The sequence below is a fragment of the Phaseolus vulgaris genome, chromosome 11 (assembly GCF_051622355.1).
Source record: "Phaseolus vulgaris cultivar YP4 chromosome 11, ASM5162235v1, whole genome shotgun sequence".
NCBI classification, from domain to species: domain Eukaryota; kingdom Viridiplantae; phylum Streptophyta; class Magnoliopsida; order Fabales; family Fabaceae; genus Phaseolus; species Phaseolus vulgaris.
The window spans coordinates 1,878,673-1,897,003 of record NC_143508.1 but is presented as its reverse complement, the minus strand read 5'-3'; the positions used below and the strand labels follow the sequence as shown (position 1 = coordinate 1,897,003).

Below are 18,331 nucleotides of genomic sequence, written 5' to 3'. Positions count from 1 at the left end.
AGAACTTAAGAAAACTGTCTTCCTTTGATTTTTCTATTTATGGAAACATGGTAAGTGTGATTTTTGTCTTAGTGTATTTCTTTTTAATTTCTCATTTATAAAACAAGAATCATATACAAGAAAGAAATGCATTCATTATTATATTATTTTAGTTTCTCCACATAGTGCATTTTGCGTGTTACTGTTACAGTAGAATAGACTTACCGTCACTGTTGCATAAACCCTGATTCCTGCTGAGTGTGTTCGTTGTTGCCGCCGCTGCGTGTTCATCGTCTGCGAAAGGAAGCATGGACGACGTTTGCGAGGGGAAGGACTTCACATTCTCGAAGCAGGAGGAGAAGATTCTAGAACTCTGGTCTCAAATCGATGCATTCAACACTCAGTTAGCTCTCACCAAGGACAAGCCGGAGTACATCTTCTACGATGGCCCTCCCTTCGCCACCGGCCTCCCTCACTACGGCCACATCCTCGCCGGCACAATCAAGGACATCGTCACGCGCTACCAGTCCATGACCGGCCACCACGTCACGCGCCGCTTCGGCTGGGACTGCCACGGCCTCCCCGTCGAGAACGAGATCGACAAGAAGCTCGGCATCAAGAAACGGGAGGACGTCCTCAAACTCGGAATCGACAAGTACAACGAGGAGTGCCGCAGCATCGTCACGCGCTACGTCTCTGAGTGGGAGAGCGTCATCACGCGCACCGGTCGCTGGATCGACTTCAAGAATGATTACAAGACAATGGACCTCAAGTTCATGGAGTCCGTGTGGTGGGTTTTCTCTCAGTTGTACGCCAAAAACCTTGTCTATAAAGGTTTCAAGGTATTCACTACACTACACTTCGTTTCTGTTTCAATTTTCCGGTATCATTTCTGTTTCAACACATTACCTGCATTTTTTTGTTGTTCTAGGTCATGCCATACAGCACCGGCTGCAAAACTCCGCTCTCTAATTTCGAGGCTGGGCAGAACTATAAGGTCAGTGGTGATTACATGCAACCAATCTACCTAACTTGTTTTCTGCTGTTTCTAGTTTCTGTTTTGATAAGAACCTTCACATTTCTGCATTATCGAGTATCTCATATAAGCTGAAATCATCTTATAAAACTTAACTTTGTGAGAAATTAGGTGAAGCTTAATCTGTTTCGATAAGAAGGTAAGATTAACTATTGAAGTGGATTAGTTGATTTTAGCTTATGAGAGATGCTTAATTTGTTTTACTTTTGTCAGATTTATCCAAACAAGATTCTGTTCTATGTTGTTGCAATGGTATCTGCATCTGAAATTCTATGTTGTTGGCACAGGATGTATCTGATCCTGAAGTATTCATGACGTTTCCTGTCGTGGGTGATCTGCATGGTGCATCTTTTGTAGCATGGACTACAACTCCATGGACTCTTCCTAGCAATCTTGCTCTGTGTATCAATGCCAATTTTACATATGTGAAGGTTCGTTAACTTTGTTGTCATGATAGCATATATGGAACTTAACATGCTGCTTAACTTTACCTTCAAGCTTGTTTTATTTGAATTGGGGTTAAGTTGGAGCATGATTTTACATATATACATAGATAGATACGAAGTAGAATGAAGTTGCTAGCTTGGCAAGTTATGTTGGAACAGGAGTATTGATAATAGAGCCGTGATTTTTACCTACAACTATTTACAATTCGTCTTTTTAATCAGTAGGAAGATTTTGGTTGCAATTTGCTTTTGCCTCTAATGTTTAGCTGTTCAATCCCTGTAATAAAACTTATGTTCATGCAACAAAAGTATCCTGAAGAACTTATGTGAAAAATAATGATAGGGAAAATGAGAATTCATTTGAATTGACCAATTGAAATTGTTACATCCTTTGTTAATTTAAACACACATATTGTTATTTATTTTCTAGTTACTTGATCACTAATTTTTGGAGTTGATGCAATCAGGTTCGCAATAAGTACTCTGGTAAAGTTTATATCGTTGCTGAATCTCGTCTGTCTGCAATCAATAACCCTAAGGAGAAACCCAAAGAAGCTATTGTTAATAGTTCAAATGACGTTTCTAAGAATAAAAATGCCAAGACCAAGGGAGCTTCAGGTGGAAAAACGGAGAATGTTTTAGATTCTTTTGAAGTACTGGAGAAATTTTCAGGGGCATCATTAGTGGGGACAAAGTGAGCAGTTCTGCCCTATACTGCATTAATCTTTTATGTTAGTTAACTTCAGTGTATCACTTTATATTTTCTATTTTTGAGACTTTCTAAAAACATTTTGCATACTCATTGAGTATTGAAACTCATAAGATAACATGTTCTGCAGGTATGAACCGTTATTTGATTACTTCAAGGAGTTATCTGATACAGCTTTTAGAGTTGTTGCCGACAATTATGTTACTGATGATAGTGGTACTGGTGTTGTCCATTGCGCCCCTGCTTTTGGTGAAGATGATTTCCGTGTTTGCATTGATAATAAAATCCTTAGCAAGGTTTGTACTTTTAAGAACATAAAGTTATATGAGGATTTTTTTTATTTTCCCTCATCAAATGCTAGAGAAACAATTCTTTGATGTCTAAATAGAGTAAATATTCTTAATTATCGATTTGCATGCCTTCACATGTTTATCTTTCCTCTGTCCCTAGGAAAGATTTTTCAAGTTGATACATTTCTTATTTATCTTATCTTAATCTTTTCCATTGCAATGCCACATCTTTTATGGTGACTTTCCTCTCTGCTACTTAATTGTACTGGCAAACTTGGTGATAGTACACAACTTTTAAGATTTTCCCTTCTGTTTTTATATATATTGTTGGATCTTTATCTTCCCTATATGTTACTGAAATAATATGTCGGTCTGTAGGATAATCTAACTGTAGCTGTTGATGATGATGGCTGCTTTACTGAAAAAATTACCGACTTTAGTGGGTGCTACATCAAACAAGCTGACAAAGATATCATTGAAGCTGTTAAGGTATTCTCTACATATCTATAATTATGAGAAGCCAAGCCCATTATGAATTTTGAATCATTTATGGTGCTTTGGATGATTAACTAAGTTTCTAATGTAACTGAGTGGAAGTCACTTCTATTTTTCCTAATATTCCTGTCTCTAAAATTTGGAATAAACCGTAGTTGGGACAGAAAAAGCTTGGTGTTTTTGACTGGGAGTGTATGTGAGAACAAAAGATAAACCTGATACAGTGTACAGGACAATATATATGCAAAAGTTTTCTTCTACTCCTCCTTCTGCTTGTCTTCTGTAGGAACTCTTTTACCAAATTGTCTAAGTTACTATCTTAAGTAGAGCTTAAGATGAGAACATTTCATAGAAGTTAACTTTATTATGTCTTGGAGTGAAGCATATTCATCTTAAAACATTGTTTTAGTAGGTTTTGCTTAAATTTTCCCCCTTTTCAACTTTCCTTAGGCAAAGGGTAGATTGCTTAAGTCTGGAGCTTTTACGCATTCTTATCCATACTGCTGGAGATCTGATACCCCTCTCATTTACAGAGCTGTTCCGAGCTGGTAAACATGTTTTATCAAGATTTGAACTTTTGACTGCTTTGTTGAGCTGTAGTAGTTAATTCATTTACTTTCTCCTGTTCTCATTAAAAAATGTCATATTTTAGTTATGGTTTACTTTTAGTTTTCTGATTCCACCAGCATTCATAATTTCATCTAAGCACAATTTGTGAGTGCTCGTGTTGACTTTCTTATGTTTTGAGTAGAATGTGATATTGAATATAAATAATTCTTAATATCCAATTGCAATGTACGAGACTTAAGTTCGCATTGGTAGTATGGGATTCTTGTGTGTGGAGTTTTGGGCTCTCCAACTGCAACAACTAGCATTTATGTATGGCTCTCTCTCGAGGTTCTTATCAATAATTGTTGTTAATATTACTTAGACATTTTTAGAAATATATATATTTACTTAGGAGATTGATAAATGATGCTTTTAATAGACAGAGAATGCAGGTCTGTCTATGACTTTCAGTGGTTTTAAAAACTCTTGTAGAGATGCAGCATGGGACTTCCCTTAATGTCTTCATAACTTCCAGTAGTAGTTCAGTGATACAGTCTCTGAATTTCTGAGATACAACCAAATTGTAGAGTTTAGCTTTTGGAAATAAAGCTTGCCCAAATATACCATCTTTATTATTGTTTTTTGTGGAATGAGTACAAAGTGTATAGAGAGAAAAATGAGCAACTTCTGATCTCTAGCTTTATAATTTTTTTCAGAACAAATATTGAGGCTGTTCTATACTACATATCCATGTTTCCATGGTTTTAAGTAGTGAAACGTTTTCTTGGGTCAATGAGAGTCATTTTGTTGATAACAATATTATGCATATCTACAACGGAGAACCTGTCTTTTCTTTTGATGCATTATTAAAATGTTAAGCTACTCTATCATAGGTTTGTTAGAGTGGAGTTGTTGAAAGAGCAATTGCTGGAAAACAATAAACAGACCTACTGGGTCCCTGATTTTGTCAAGGTACATAGTGTCTTCCTTAACACATCATGGATTTATTTTTAAATTGTTTGTTTATTATTTGATCTTTTTTTTTTTTGCTTCCCTTTTGCTTTCAGAATTGGCCAATTTGAGCTAAAAGGAATAAATTATTTCTGCAAGTACCTTTGTTATTTATTTTCTGTCAGGAATATATGAATATATTAATTGACAGTCTTTGTGTTAATGATTGAGAACGGATAGATATGTGTTGTGGTTAACATGTTTAAGTAGAAATATTTGTTACATAGCAAGGGTAATAGTACAATACAAAGGACATCATCGTAATTAGAGAAACTGTGAGAAAGTAATGACGATATGATGTGCAAAAATGTAGAAAGGAAACTAAGATATCTCAATTCTGGAAACTTCCTTAAAATATGCAGACACATGAGTAAGGTTGGCCATGAACACGAACCTAGTTCATTTCATATCTGCGGTATTGCAAATGGATTTTAATTTGTATGCAATCTATATTTTTGTAAATATTTCTATTATTCATATGTCAAACACAAAGTTTAAGCTGTATGCAATCTATGTTTATGTAAATCTTTGTATTGTTCATATCTTTTTCAGGACAAGCGATTTCACAATTGGCTGGAAAATGCAAGAGATTGGGCAATTAGTCGTAGTAGATTTTGGGGAACCCCTCTCCCTCTATGGATTAGTGAGGATGAGAAGGAAATAGTTGTCATAGATTCAGTTGAAAAGCTTGAAAAGCTTTCCGGTGTAAAGGTTAGACATTTTTGTTCTCTTTTCCGATAATACATAGATTTGTATTTGTTACAGAAAATTTTATTTTGTTTTGCATGGATTCACGTATATAACTTGTATAATATTCTTTATGATCATTCTGTTATAGCTTGGTGATATGCAAGGATGTGATTTTTTATCCTTGTCCAACTACTTTTATGCAATGCAACCCAATTATTTACTCATCAGATGGGAAAGGGATTGTTGTTCAGAGAAATATTACTATGTATATTCTGAACTGAATGAATATTGAACACAGACAATAATTTACAGGATCTCTATTTATAATAGTTAGTAGCACAGTACTTGTAATTGACTAACAGACACAAAAGTGAGGAGCCAAACTGAAACAACTTGCTAACAGATTACAAACAATCTGTAAGTAACTAACTGATTACAGGAGCTTGGTCACATTGAGTTTCACACGAAATAAAGAAAATCTAGTAGAAGATAAAGGCTTTGTAAGAAGATCTGCCCTCTGATCTTGATCAAGAATATGCTGAACTACTTACTTATTAATAACTTTCTCACAAACAAAGAAAACATCATGCTCCATGCATGTTTTGTTCTTGTATGCAGGACTGAATTATGAGCTTCTTAGAAAGTGGATTTAGGTCTAACTCAATCCCACGAAACCGGCTTGTAAAATGAAAACTGTCTAAACTTATATACAATAATATGGTCATACCCCTAGTTGATTTGCAATCTCCAACACACCCTCTGACAATGAGAACCAGACATCTTAAGCGTGGGACTGATAGTGGGTCATTCGATTGACCCAACAAACCTTATTAGGATAAGATCTGACACCCTCTTAGATATTGGTTTTAGATCTAACTCAACCTTAGAAAACCGACATGTAAGGTGATGCTTGTCTCTATTTATTGTTATAACTTGATCATATCTCTAGTCATTGTGGGTTCTCCAACAAAGTTAAAGTGACAACATTGAGATTATTACACAACACCAAAGGAATATGAAAAGGAACATAAAGTTCTTTAAGGAAAGCTTGTATCTAAAGAATATCTGTTGTGACTGATGCAATACTTCTGTATAGCAGTAGGAGAGCTTCCTATTATGGTTATATCATCAACATAGACAAGGGATAAATTGTAGTGGAATTGCAGCTATAGACATGATTACTGTCAGACAATCTAAACGGAAGGGGACAAGATTTTAGCCTTTAAAACCAGTCGGTAGGAGCTTGATTTAACCCATAGATAGCTTCCAGTGAGTTTCCTTGCTCAAATGCCATAAAAACAGAACATTTTCTTGATTTCTTAATAACTTCCAGTGCCTTTATGCTTCAGATTTCTGCTGTTTCAGCCCTATAGTCACTGTATAAATAACTTTTAATTTTCTGTATTGTGACTAGGATACAGTTTTGTTACTTTTCCTCATTTATATTGTCATATTTCCCCCTGGGTAATTAATTGAAATAACTGTAATGCAACAAGGTTGACCTATGGGCAGCTTACGTGTATGGTTGTTGTAGCTTGGAAGTTTCACTTAAAAGCTTGATCTGTTACGTTAATTCTTTGACCATGCATTATAAAAGTGAACATAATATACCTACTACCGTCTAAAGTGGCTCTTCATATTCAAGTATTTTTCATTTAATATGGGTTCTGTTTCCAAAATGTATGTTCTATTTGTTTTCTTAGTCTTTATGTATATTTTTTTCTAAGTTATAAGATCACTAATCCCCTCATAATGTTTCCTACAGGTGTTTGATCTTCATCGTCACAACATTGATCATATTACAATTAAATCTGACAGCGGTCGTGTACTTCGCCGTGTTGATGATGTAAAAAATGTTTATTTTTAGCTTTTAAGCAATTGTATTATTCAATTGCATCATAGTCTCTCAATCAGGTTTTGTAGTGTTCATTTATTCTTTTAGGTTGTGAAAATTGAAATGCTGTACAGTGTTGGTTAAGCTGATCAAAGGATAATTGCCAACTCTAACAGAATATAGTATTAATAATTGTAGTAAATATCAGTAATTATAAAAATCATGTCACCACCATCATTAACTTGAAATCAAAATTCCTAAACGAGAAACTGGAGATGTTCATTTTCAGTATTATTAGAAAATAATAATACATTGTACTTTGTTATGGATCCTTGTTATATCTTTCAGGTGTTTGACTGCTGGTTTGAGAGTGGATCCATGCCGTATGCGTATATTCATTATCCTTTTGAAAATGTTGAGCTGTTTGAGAAGAATTTTCCTGGTCATTTTGTGGCTGAAGGGCTGGATCAAACACGTGGTTGGTCAGTTTCTTTATTTTAGCATTTGGTCTTGTCATAGGGGCCTGTTCACCCCTTTGGTTGTAGATTCATTTTTAGCTTTGAAATGTTATTCTGAACATCTTATTCGTTTTAGTGAAAAAAATTTTGGGGGTGGTTCTATTTTTGGTTTAAACTAGAGCTGTAACTTATTACAAAGGCTGTGGTCACTATGCTTCTAATAATGTGTTTGTTTCTTCATGTTGTTACTGCTTTTCTTAGTTATATCTTTTTCTTGCCAAATAATTTTATAGTTCCAAATTATCTTGTGAAATAATATTCTGGTTCAATTTTTTTGTTAGATTTTGTCCCTAACTTCTGTTTCCTCTTCAATTATGGTTGTGTATTTTAGTTTTTCTGCTTTTCTGTTTTCCAGGTTTTATACCCTTATGGTGCTGGCTACTGCTTTATTTGGCAAGCCTGCATTTAGGAATCTAATATGCAATGGACTTGTCCTAGCTGAAGACGGGAAAAAGATGAGTAAAAGCTTGAAAAATTATCCCTCACCAATGGATGTTATTAATGATTATGGAGCAGTAAGAACTTTTCAAGTTCATCTTTTGTTTTCAAAATTTATTTACATGCAACATCAGGATGCATGTTTTGGTTGCCTTTTCAAATTATGAGTCTATGACCATGGTATCAACATATATGATTAGTATTATAAAAATAGTTAATATGTTATTTGTCGGTTGGATAGGATGCATTGCGATTGTACCTTATCAACTCTCCTGTTGTGCGTGCTGAGCCACTTCGCTTCAAGAAGGAAGGAGTTTATGGTGTTGTTAGTATCATTTATCTGGGTTTTATTTTCAATTCTTTCTTAAAAATGAATTAATTTCGTTTTTCCAAAGCACTCTTTATTAATGTTTAACTGAACAACTACTGGTACTTCCATTTTGTTGTGGTGTTCTGATCCAGGTCAGGGATGTTTTCCTTCCTTGGTATAATGCATACAGATTCCTTGTTCAAAATACAAAGAGGCTGGAAGTTGAAGGTCTAGCACCTTTTGTCCCCTTTGATCAGGCCTCACTTTTGAAGTCATCGAACGTTCTTGATCAATGGATTAACTCAGCCACCCAAAGTCTTATTCATTTTGTCCGACAGGAAATGGATGGGTACCGCCTTTACACGGTCTGTTGTGCTTTTGCTAGTCTTTTTTTGTTGGATAGAGAATATTTATGCAAAAAAATGTCTATATGGAACTAGGAATATGAAATATCAAGAATACAGCAAGGCTGCCAATCATGAGGGGGAGATGAGAAGTTGTGTGTAGACATGGCAATTCTATTTATAAAAAAGTGAACAGAAATGCCATAGACAAACCATAAACATAATCTTGTTAAAAGACAAGTGACTGCCATGTTAATGAAGTCATTCTTTCTGCTCCAACCAAATATAATATATACCAAAGAAAAGAATGTCATTGATTGCATGCTTCTAAATTTCAATGTCACTAAAAGCTTGATATCACTACAATTCTCTTAAGTAAAAGGACGTCCAATTCTAACCTAAAACACTCAGATTATAAGAGGAAAGTAGCTCTCATATTAGTGAATTAATTTTGTGCACTATACATGGAGAGAAAGAATCCAGGAATCTGACAAAAATATATTGATTCCTTTTATGACATACTCAATGGTTAGATGTATTTGATTAGCTGTTTAACCTTTTTAGGATATTTTAAGCTAATTTATATCCAATTTCAAATATATATGTTTTGTATTTTTCCTAATTTAATTGGTGTCCCAAACTCTTTAAATTTTGAACTAGTTGCCGCACCCAATTTAATCTCCGTTGTCATTTCTTTAAGTCATTGATTTTACATTAGCTTCATTTACTTCTTAAAGTCAGCAGTTTTCACTTTGCATGATCACAATTGTTACTTATGTTTGTAAGATTTACTGCCACTCTTTATGATGTTCAGTTACATCATTTGCTTTATTGGTGGCATAATTATTGTGTTATACTTACAGTATTTACTAAAATGTTACCTCTATTAAAAATTGTATTGTAGGTGGTTCCTTATCTTCTGAAGTTTCTTGATAACCTTACCAATATTTATGTAAGGTTCAACCGTAAGAGACTTAAAGGTCGTTCAGGGGAAGAAGATTGTAGGATAGCACTATCAACTCTTTATAATGTATGTTTGTGATAGTGATATCTTTCATATATACCCTGGTTGGTTGCAATATGACCGGAAAATGATAGTTCCTTATGCTAGTACAGTTGAAGACTTAATCATTTGAATTCTTTTAGGTCCTTCTGTTGTCTTGTAAAGTGATGGCGCCTTTTACACCTTTCTTCACTGAGGTCCTCTATCAAAATATGCGGAAAGTTTGTGAGGGATCAGATGAAAGCATACACTATTGCAGTTTTCCCACAGAAGAAGGAAAGGTATACATCTTGATTTATTTAATATTTTCTCTGAATCCTGTAATTAATACAATTAATTAAATGATTAAAAAACCAAAACATTGATATTAGTAGTTACTTGTGCTTATTGATTACTACATTTACATTTATAATATACATGTTTATTGTATGAAGTTGGCAAAGTTATCTTTTCTTTTAATATAAATATACTAATAGAAATACATAATTTTTTTTGTTTACTTTATTTGTTTGATTATTCTGGAATCTGACAGACAAACTGGAATTTTTTATTAGATTTTTTTATAATGTCTGACTACAGAACAAATGCAAAAGATAGACAAGAGATAGTTCAAACTAACACAGTTACATATCCTTTCTGCATGATAAGGTTCAACTTTGGGTCTGTGGGTCACATTAATGATCCTGGTCTATGGACAATTCATATGCTGTGTGTGTGCTTGTATAGCTTGAGCATTTTCTTAGTTACCTTGCTCTAGAATTATTTTTTTCCTCCATTTTATTTGTATATTATCGTTTGTAATAGGAATTATTCTTAAAAGTATGCTGACAACCCTTTGGACTGGTATAGTTAACTGAATTTATATTCCAGATTTTTTATTCTCCCTTCATCTTATTTTTAATGTTATGTGAAATAGGAATTTAGATTAAACATTCATGACATTCTTTGTTATACCTCCTTCATCTACTCATTCTCCCTCTCCAGAAAGCATAATTGGATTTTGTGGTGGAAAGTAATTTCATTTTACAGTTTAACACAACAGGTCTTGCTTTATCGTAAACAAGATATATATTATTACCTAATATGCTATATCTTTGTATTTATCTGCATGATTAAAACAGAGGGGAGAACGAATTGAGCAGAGTGTTTCAAGGATGATGACAATAATTGATCTGGCTAGAAATATTCGTGAACGGCACAACAAGCCTCTTAAGACTCCACTAAGGTATATTAGTATAAAAAAATGCATACAAACATGTATCTCATGTCCGGAAGACATACAATTTTAATCACTTCTTGTCACTACAGGGAGATGGTTATAGTTCATCCCGATGCCGACTTCCTTGATGACATAAATGGAAAATTGAAGGAGGTACCTGCTTGATGTGACAAGATGTTGCAGTTTACCCTTTGTGCTTTTTAGTTTTTGTTAAGAAACTTTTTAATGGCAATCAATTCATATGATAATAGCTTTTTCCCTGATGCTTCTGATAATAAAATTTACCTTGCTTGAAATGTGCAGCTTCTCAGAGGTCTGACTAGACTACCTTTACTAACAATAATATTATTTGGCTTTTTTTTCTCTCTCAAAGAAAGTCTTCTTGCATGAATTTTTATTTTATTTTCTCGCCATTGATCTTTCAAATAAAAACTTAGTTTGTTGCACACCCAATATGGATGGGAAAAAGAAAAACTACATGGCACATTATCAGCTTCTATATATATTTTTTTAGTTGAAGTTATTTTGACCTTTTGTGTAATTTTTTTTTTTACACACTCTTTTGCACCTTCTTCATGCTAATTAGTACAATTAGAGTTGATATTGCTTTTGACCTTCCCTTTTGTTTTTGCCTTTGCTTTGTCAATGTGTTTTTCTCATGTTTGTCTATATCCCTTGTGTCCTCTCTTCAGTGATTTACTTTGAAAAAATTGCTTGTGCTATTTATTTTGGCTTCTGCTCTATCAAATTGTAATTGTATTCTATTTGCATTGCAGTATGTGCTGGAGGAACTCAATGTACGATCCCTTGTTCCATGTAATGATACCTTAAAATATGCATCTTTACGTGCCGAGCCTGAATTTAGGTATGCATTTGATGATTTTGTGTGAAGTTTGTTCTTTATGCCAGTCACAATGTTGTAATGTTTTTTTTATTTTATTTTCAGTGTTTTAGGTAAAAGACTAGGAAAATCGATGGGCACTGTTGCTAAAGAAGTCAAAGCAATGTCACAGGAAAATATTTTGGCTTTTGAGAATGCTGGAGAAGTTATCATTGCAAATCACTGTTTGAAGCTGACTGATATTAAGGTGTGCTGATCTTGTGGGGATGATGACTAAGACTGTTTTTATTGAGCGGAGCCCTTCCTTTTCTAATTAGTTCTCATTGATCTTTACTTAAACACAATTAAATAGCATGTGTTCTTTATGGTTAGTATGGAGATGAGAGAACTCCTATTGAACTTCTGAAGTTTTAGTATTCATGGTGCCAGGAATCGAAATCTGTGTTGTTGGTATAGTTCCTGTTTGGAGATGATAGATGAGATAACTTCTATAAAAGTTGAAGTGCAAGTGCACAAGATTTTAACTTAGATGTCCAATTCATTTTAGCTTCATTTCTTCTACTATAAGTACTTATAAGAAAGTTTATTCAAGTGAATGCTTTCTTGGGTACCTTGTTTTCTTTGAAACATTGCCAATCTGTTCATCACATACCCTTGTAAAAACTGGTCCTTTTAATTTTGGTTGTTCATGGTGACCACAAATATTTTTCTTTAATATGTACCTATATGAAGTGACAAGCAAACGTAGTTTTGTATTTATTGGCACCTGAAAGGGAGATTTGTAGAGGCATTCTACTGTCCTGGGATTCTTACTTGAAGTGTAGACTGTGTCTAGTAAACTTGGAACCTTATTCTCTTTGTTATTTTTTTCAGGTTCTCCGTGATTTTAAACGACCTGATGGTATGACTGAGAATGAGGTTGATGCTGCTGGAGATGGTGAGAATCTTTAATAGCTAATAATAACTCCTTTTTCTGCAATTATTAAAACGACTAATGTTCAATTGAGTTGATTGCTATAATGATGTGGTTTTAAGTTATAAATTTATCACATTTTTCTCCTTGATATGTGTTGTTTTTTTTCTTTTAGGTGATGTTCTAGTGATATTAGACTTGCGCCCAGATGATTCATTGTTTGAGGCCGGTGCTGCCCGAGAGGTAACATAATTACCATTGAAGAAACATCTTAGGTTGTTCTATAATGTTTGTGAAGTATATGGATACAATGAAAGAAACATCAAATTTATATTACTCTGTACTCCTACCATTCCTCAATATTTCTTTGGAAGAACTGGTTCTTTCATATGCAATTCTTCCAACGTAGAATCTTTTTCATCTCCTTCCTCTTTGCCTAAAACCTGATAATGCATGATATTTTTTTACAAAATCTCTCTGTATGTTATACATTTTATCATGCTTTGCTTCAATTTAATTTTTACCGCTTGCAACTTTTAAGGCCCGGATTGTGTTTTTTTAAAATATATATATTAAGTTTTGCTGTACAGATTGTTAATAGGATTCAAAAGTTGCGGAAGAAAGTTGCTCTTGAACCAACTGACACAGTGGAGGTTTACTTTGAATCATTAGACGATGACAAATCAGTTTCTCAGAGAGTTTTGCATTCACAGGTAAGAATTAGGAGACCCAATAAATGACTTTGGAATACCACGCTTTGCGTAAAGCATTGCTCGACAGATACTCTGTTTTGCACTATCAACATTCAAAATTGAGCAAGTGAAAAACTGAACTACTGAGCTGACATCAATTTCTTTTTAATATAGTCAGCAAATTTAAGTCAGAAATAAAATAAAAATTGAAGTGCTTTTAGAATAAACAACTAAATTTCAAACCTATAATAACCCCAACCAAAAATTCAAATGAATTGCCAAATAATACTATGAAAGTTCTGTAAAAATGTCTTAAGATTGTAAAGGGCAGCTAAATAGTGATCAATGTAGGACCTGATGTCATGACCCATACTGTGGGCATGAAGCTCGTATCGTAGGTTGCATTATCTCTTTGTTGAATCAAACTACACAAATAAGCACTGAGTATTCTACTCATAGACTTCTTTGTTCTTTCGTTGCAACAAAATTGTTACTAATGGAACTAAGGGTACTCAAACCCCATAAGTTACTTTTTCTCTTCATTGCTTCTAATGATACTCACCCACCCACCATGAGAAGTCCAAATTCACATTGATCATGCATTCTTAAGAACAGTGAAAATCAAGTTCAACCCAGAATAAAGAAATAAATGAAAAGTCTTAATTTGTCTTCATACTCAAGTGCTCAAAGAAACCATAAGAGTTCTTATTTTTAAAATTCCATGTTTTTTAAACATGCCACTAGGTAGACACTACAATGGAGAACCAAGTCAATCCTTTCCACTGTTGTCGGGAGGAGTAATTGCAATGTTTGCAATGAATCCAAACACCAAGAATATGAAACAAAAGAGTTTAAACATAAAATTCCCCAATTTGTAAGGCTTAGGGATTTTAAGGAAGTTATAAAAATTCAAATATCTACATTTCCAACACCCCACCCAACCCATTACCAATCTATTTCATAAAATAACTCCTTTGGATTTATGGGATGAGTTTAGTTCAAAGAGCTTCAAATAGGGATTTTTGAGGGATGGGGTAATGTTCCTTTTAACTCAATTCAATTCACCTTCCTCATGCTTTTATGCCTTTGTGTGTAAGGAGTTGTTTAGTTTTGAATCAATGGACAGATGAGAATGAGATGATTGTGAAGATGGGGATGGTGAGAAGCAGCTTGGGGGTGCTATTTTTAAGAGGGGAAGTTTTTTTCTCCTTGGTGTATTTCACCTGACATACAAATCATACACGTACTAATATTACCAAAGGAATGGCTGTTTTGCACCCAATATTTTTTTTTCTTGCGCGGAGGTTTACTGCAATAAATACTTTATTTACATGAATAGTTTTTATTCCAGTGAAGACTAATACTGTACACATTTATAGATAAAGACATGCAAGGCATATTGTCTTTTACATTGTCTTGTTAAAGAAGCTAGTTTTCTCAATATTTTGTACTTGGTTAACATGGATGTGTTCTTTGTATGCATGAATTGCATCATGCATTTTGGGCTGGCTATAGTTGAACCATGTTTCTTGTTAGAGACAACTTTGTAATCTGATTTTCTTTTTATCTTGTATTCCTTGCAGGAATCCTACATCAGGGATGCTATTGGTACACAGTTGCTTCCAAATTCTCTGATGCCTGTACATGCAGTAAGTTGTTTAATTTTGACCTTATTGGGGTTGGATGATTTATCTTTTCTATTAACATGTATGACATTAAGATGCTGTCGGCTCTAGTGCTTACTTTTCACTTTGTTGTTTTATAATGGGTAAAGTTACCTAGCTGTTAATTAATTTTTTTGCTTAACTTTCGACCCATTAAAACTTGAATGCCAAAATTAGTGGTATGTAAAAAATTCATCCTGGTGCTGTTATTTTAGCAGTAACATTCATCAGGGGATGACAGTTCACTTGTTGGTTGGGCAGAAGCTGCTACACTGTTAACATTGTGTAGAAACAGGATCAACATTATAGAAAACGGATAAGTTTGTATTGGGTTAGGGCTGCTTGTTAAGATTGGTACATTTTTTATGTACTGAATTTCTCATCAAAGCGGATTTCTTTACATTTTGGCCTAGGCAGAGGTATCTAATAGGATGAACCTAGAGAGAATTTCTTGAAGCTTTTGAATTCTGTGTCATCTTTAAGCTTTGTGTTCTGTCATCGTTTCCATGTGAACAAATTATGGTTGGACTACTAGAATGGGCTCTCTATGCTATGGGCAAAATAAAGTCAACTTGAATTTTTTTTACTGATACAAGTTAGAGTGGCAGTGTGTGGGCATATGCTGATACGCACTCACTAAATTAAGATAATTGCAGTTTTTATCATTTGTTTTTCATTTTTTTGGTGTTGTACGTCAATTGGTTTGCTTACTTTCCTTTTATTGATCTATGAGATACCTTGAGTTTAAATGTATTTATTGAAAATAAACCAAATCCTTTATACTAGGTTTTATTGAAAAAACTTGTTATAACTATAGAAAGGAGGAGCAAATCTTATATAACAAGACTAAATACACACATAATGTTAGGAATATTTTTATTTATTCCTGTATCATTAGTGGATATCAAATACCTTTTATTTATTGTATTGATTCCATTTGCTCAATAAATAAATAAAACATTTTTGTTGTCTCGGTTTGAGCTTAATGTCACTCTCTTTCTTATTGTTTAGCAATACTTGTGCAAAAATAATATTTGTGCCTATGTAGGTCTTGCTTATGTTACAAAGCTTTTCCCTTGGTACTTAGGTCAATTGTAGTCTTGGCAATTAACCCCACTCGATCGTTGGGAAACCTCCCATTTAGTTTTTTGTCCGTACATCAGCTTGTATTTGACATCAATGGTTATTAATGCAATTTTGAAAAAAATGTTTATTGAAATATTTCTTAAACTCTGATATTTTTTAAATTATATATTTTAGCATTAATTTTAAAATTATGAAACTGGGAACAAATTCATTGTCTACTGTATTTTGTTAACCCTTAGTTTACCTGGCCTATATCATGTTGGTGGATATGCTGTTAGCCTCCAGGGAATTGTGATTCTTTACAAATCAGTCATGTGTCTTGGTTTCAAGCCACTCCATCTTAATTTAATTTGAACAACTGCAGGTTGTCCTTGGCGAAGAGAGGTTCCATGGGATAGCTAGCATGTCATTTGGTATCACATTGACGAGACCTGCATTGATGTTTAACAAAAAAGCCATTCTTTCACTGTTTACAGGTTTGTTTTCTCAGTCAAGTTAATATATCTCTATCCGAAACAAATTGTACTTCGATTCCCTTTCATCCTCTGTGATTCTTGGTTGCTTCGACTTACTGCTCAGTTATTACAGGTGATGCAAAAAGTGCACATAATTTGCAAACTTACCTGCTATCAAGAGATCATTCGAAGTTGAAGTCTGAGTTTCAAGATGGAAATAGAAAGGTTTGATCGAGTTATAGTCCTGTCTTTGTTTTAGTTACTGGTTGAAATATGCACATTCATCATTCTCTCCTGTTGCAGAAAATTATTGTTTCAATTGATCAGCTACCTGCTGTGGAAGTGGTTCTTGGTGAGCATGTTTTTCTCACTGTAGGGGACTATAACCTTGCTGGAAAATCTTGACTGATTTCCTTCCAAGAATTCCTTTTTGATCTTTTATCCAGTTAGCATGCTATCTTGCAAGATTAGGAACACAGAATATACCCAGGCATGCCTAATTGTAATGGGAGAGCAATTGACAGTCATTATTCTTTTTCTGTATAGAGGATCTCACGTCTTATTTATCAGATAAAAACAGGTGTCTTGATGTAATCCTTGATAATTTTATGTTAATGATTTTGGCACACTTAGTTCTTAGATTGGTTTATTTCACCTGCACAACAGTAGTTTCTTCCGTTATCTCAGTTGGATAGGGAGGTGGTCCTTGGCTGTCTTTTGAATATGGTAGCATTAATTTAGCTCATGCTGAACTCGTGTTTGTATTTTAATAGTCTTATTCTTGAACTTATTTCAATATCACCAATACAAGATTGGGTTGGAAGGGGTGGTTCAATACTGTGCTGGAGTTACGTTTCTTGTATTTTTTTTTTTTTTTTACAAATTAAGGGCAATTTAAAAAGTAAAATCATCAAAATGAGTCAATTTTAAAAGAAAATATGACTATGGATACATGATGAATTAAAACATGACTTTGAACAAGAGAAGTTGTGTTTTAAAATGATTTTATACAATCTTTACATTAATTTTAAACATCCTGATTTATGAACAATTTTGGTGTGTCATTTCTTTTTACACGAAGCAATGATTGTTTGAGTTTTATGTTTATTAATGAGTTTATTTTAATAATTTTATCTCAAGTCGTGTTTCACGACTCTGAAAAAGGTATTTTGCATTTTTGAGCCGATTGAACATCCCTTTCGTTGGAATATTTAATATTGGTTGGTAGCCACCATATAAATTATAGGTGAGGCAATCAAATACAATCATGATTACCCTGCAAAATTGAATTTAGTAATCAAATACAGGAGAGGACACAGAAAATATCAATTATTATGCAATTAAGAGTATGGAACGGAACCTTTAAAAAAGTAAAATTATTCAGTCGTATTTCACAAGACTTCTCTTGGATAAGTTAACTCATTTTGAACAATTTTAAAAATTCCCATTTGAATAAAACTCTTCGTTTCTTGGAACAGAGTTAGTTGCTATGTGTCATAGACATTCATTCGATTTATATGTATTAAGTATGTTTTAATTTTTTTTTAATAAAAAATATTTTTTTATGACTGATTCAAAAATTTTTATTTTTTATTTTTTATAATAATAAAAAATTATACAATAAATTTAAATATTTAAAAAATTAATATATATTTTTTTTAAATTGTGTCAAAAGCATACTACAATTATTATAAATCTAACATTTTCTAAATTAAACATATTTGTGTCACAAACATATAATTTAAGAGAGTGTCCGTTTTTATACAACTTTAAAAAAAAACTATATTAAAAATAAGGTGATATTTTTAT

At 33.5% G+C, this 18,331-nt stretch overlaps 1 protein-coding gene across 1 annotated transcript; it reads left to right on the top strand.

Moving 5' to 3' along the window:
- The first annotated feature begins 65 nt into the window (after nt 1-65).
- Nucleotides 66-17,161, top strand: LOC137810920 (tRNA synthetase class I (I, L, M and V) family protein). Its single transcript, XM_068612421.2, has 27 exons — nt 66-821; nt 911-976; nt 1,303-1,446; nt 1,929-2,155; nt 2,301-2,466; nt 2,839-2,949; nt 3,406-3,503; nt 4,398-4,476; nt 5,068-5,226; nt 6,971-7,051; nt 7,388-7,521; nt 7,913-8,072; nt 8,237-8,320; nt 8,458-8,670; nt 9,554-9,679; nt 9,796-9,933; nt 10,774-10,877; nt 10,961-11,024; nt 11,648-11,736; nt 11,818-11,959; nt 12,586-12,649; nt 12,801-12,868; nt 13,216-13,338; nt 14,901-14,966; nt 16,432-16,543; nt 16,656-16,747; nt 16,826-17,161. Exons 1-27 carry the CDS (start codon nt 288-290, stop codon nt 16,925-16,927), a joined length of 3,546 nt encoding a protein of 1,181 aa, XP_068468522.2. The 5' UTR covers nt 66-287; the 3' UTR covers nt 16,928-17,161.
- The last annotated feature ends 1,170 nt before the right edge of the window (nt 17,162-18,331 follow it).

What these genes read in the sequence shown, in the direction of transcription:
- LOC137810920 (XM_068612421.2), top strand. Translation starts at nt 288, where the DNA reads ATGGACGACGTTTGCGAGGGGAAGGACTTCACATTCTCGAAGCAGGAG. An exon ending in AGGAAGGAGTTTATGGTGTT is followed by an intron (nt 8,321 to 8,457) that starts GTTAGTATCATT and finishes GTTCTGATCCAG; the next exon opens with GTCAGGGATGTTTTCCTTCC. An exon ending in TTCAAGATGGAAATAGAAAG is followed by an intron (nt 16,748 to 16,825) that starts GTTTGATCGAGT and finishes CTCCTGTTGCAG; the next exon opens with AAAATTATTGTTTCAATTGA.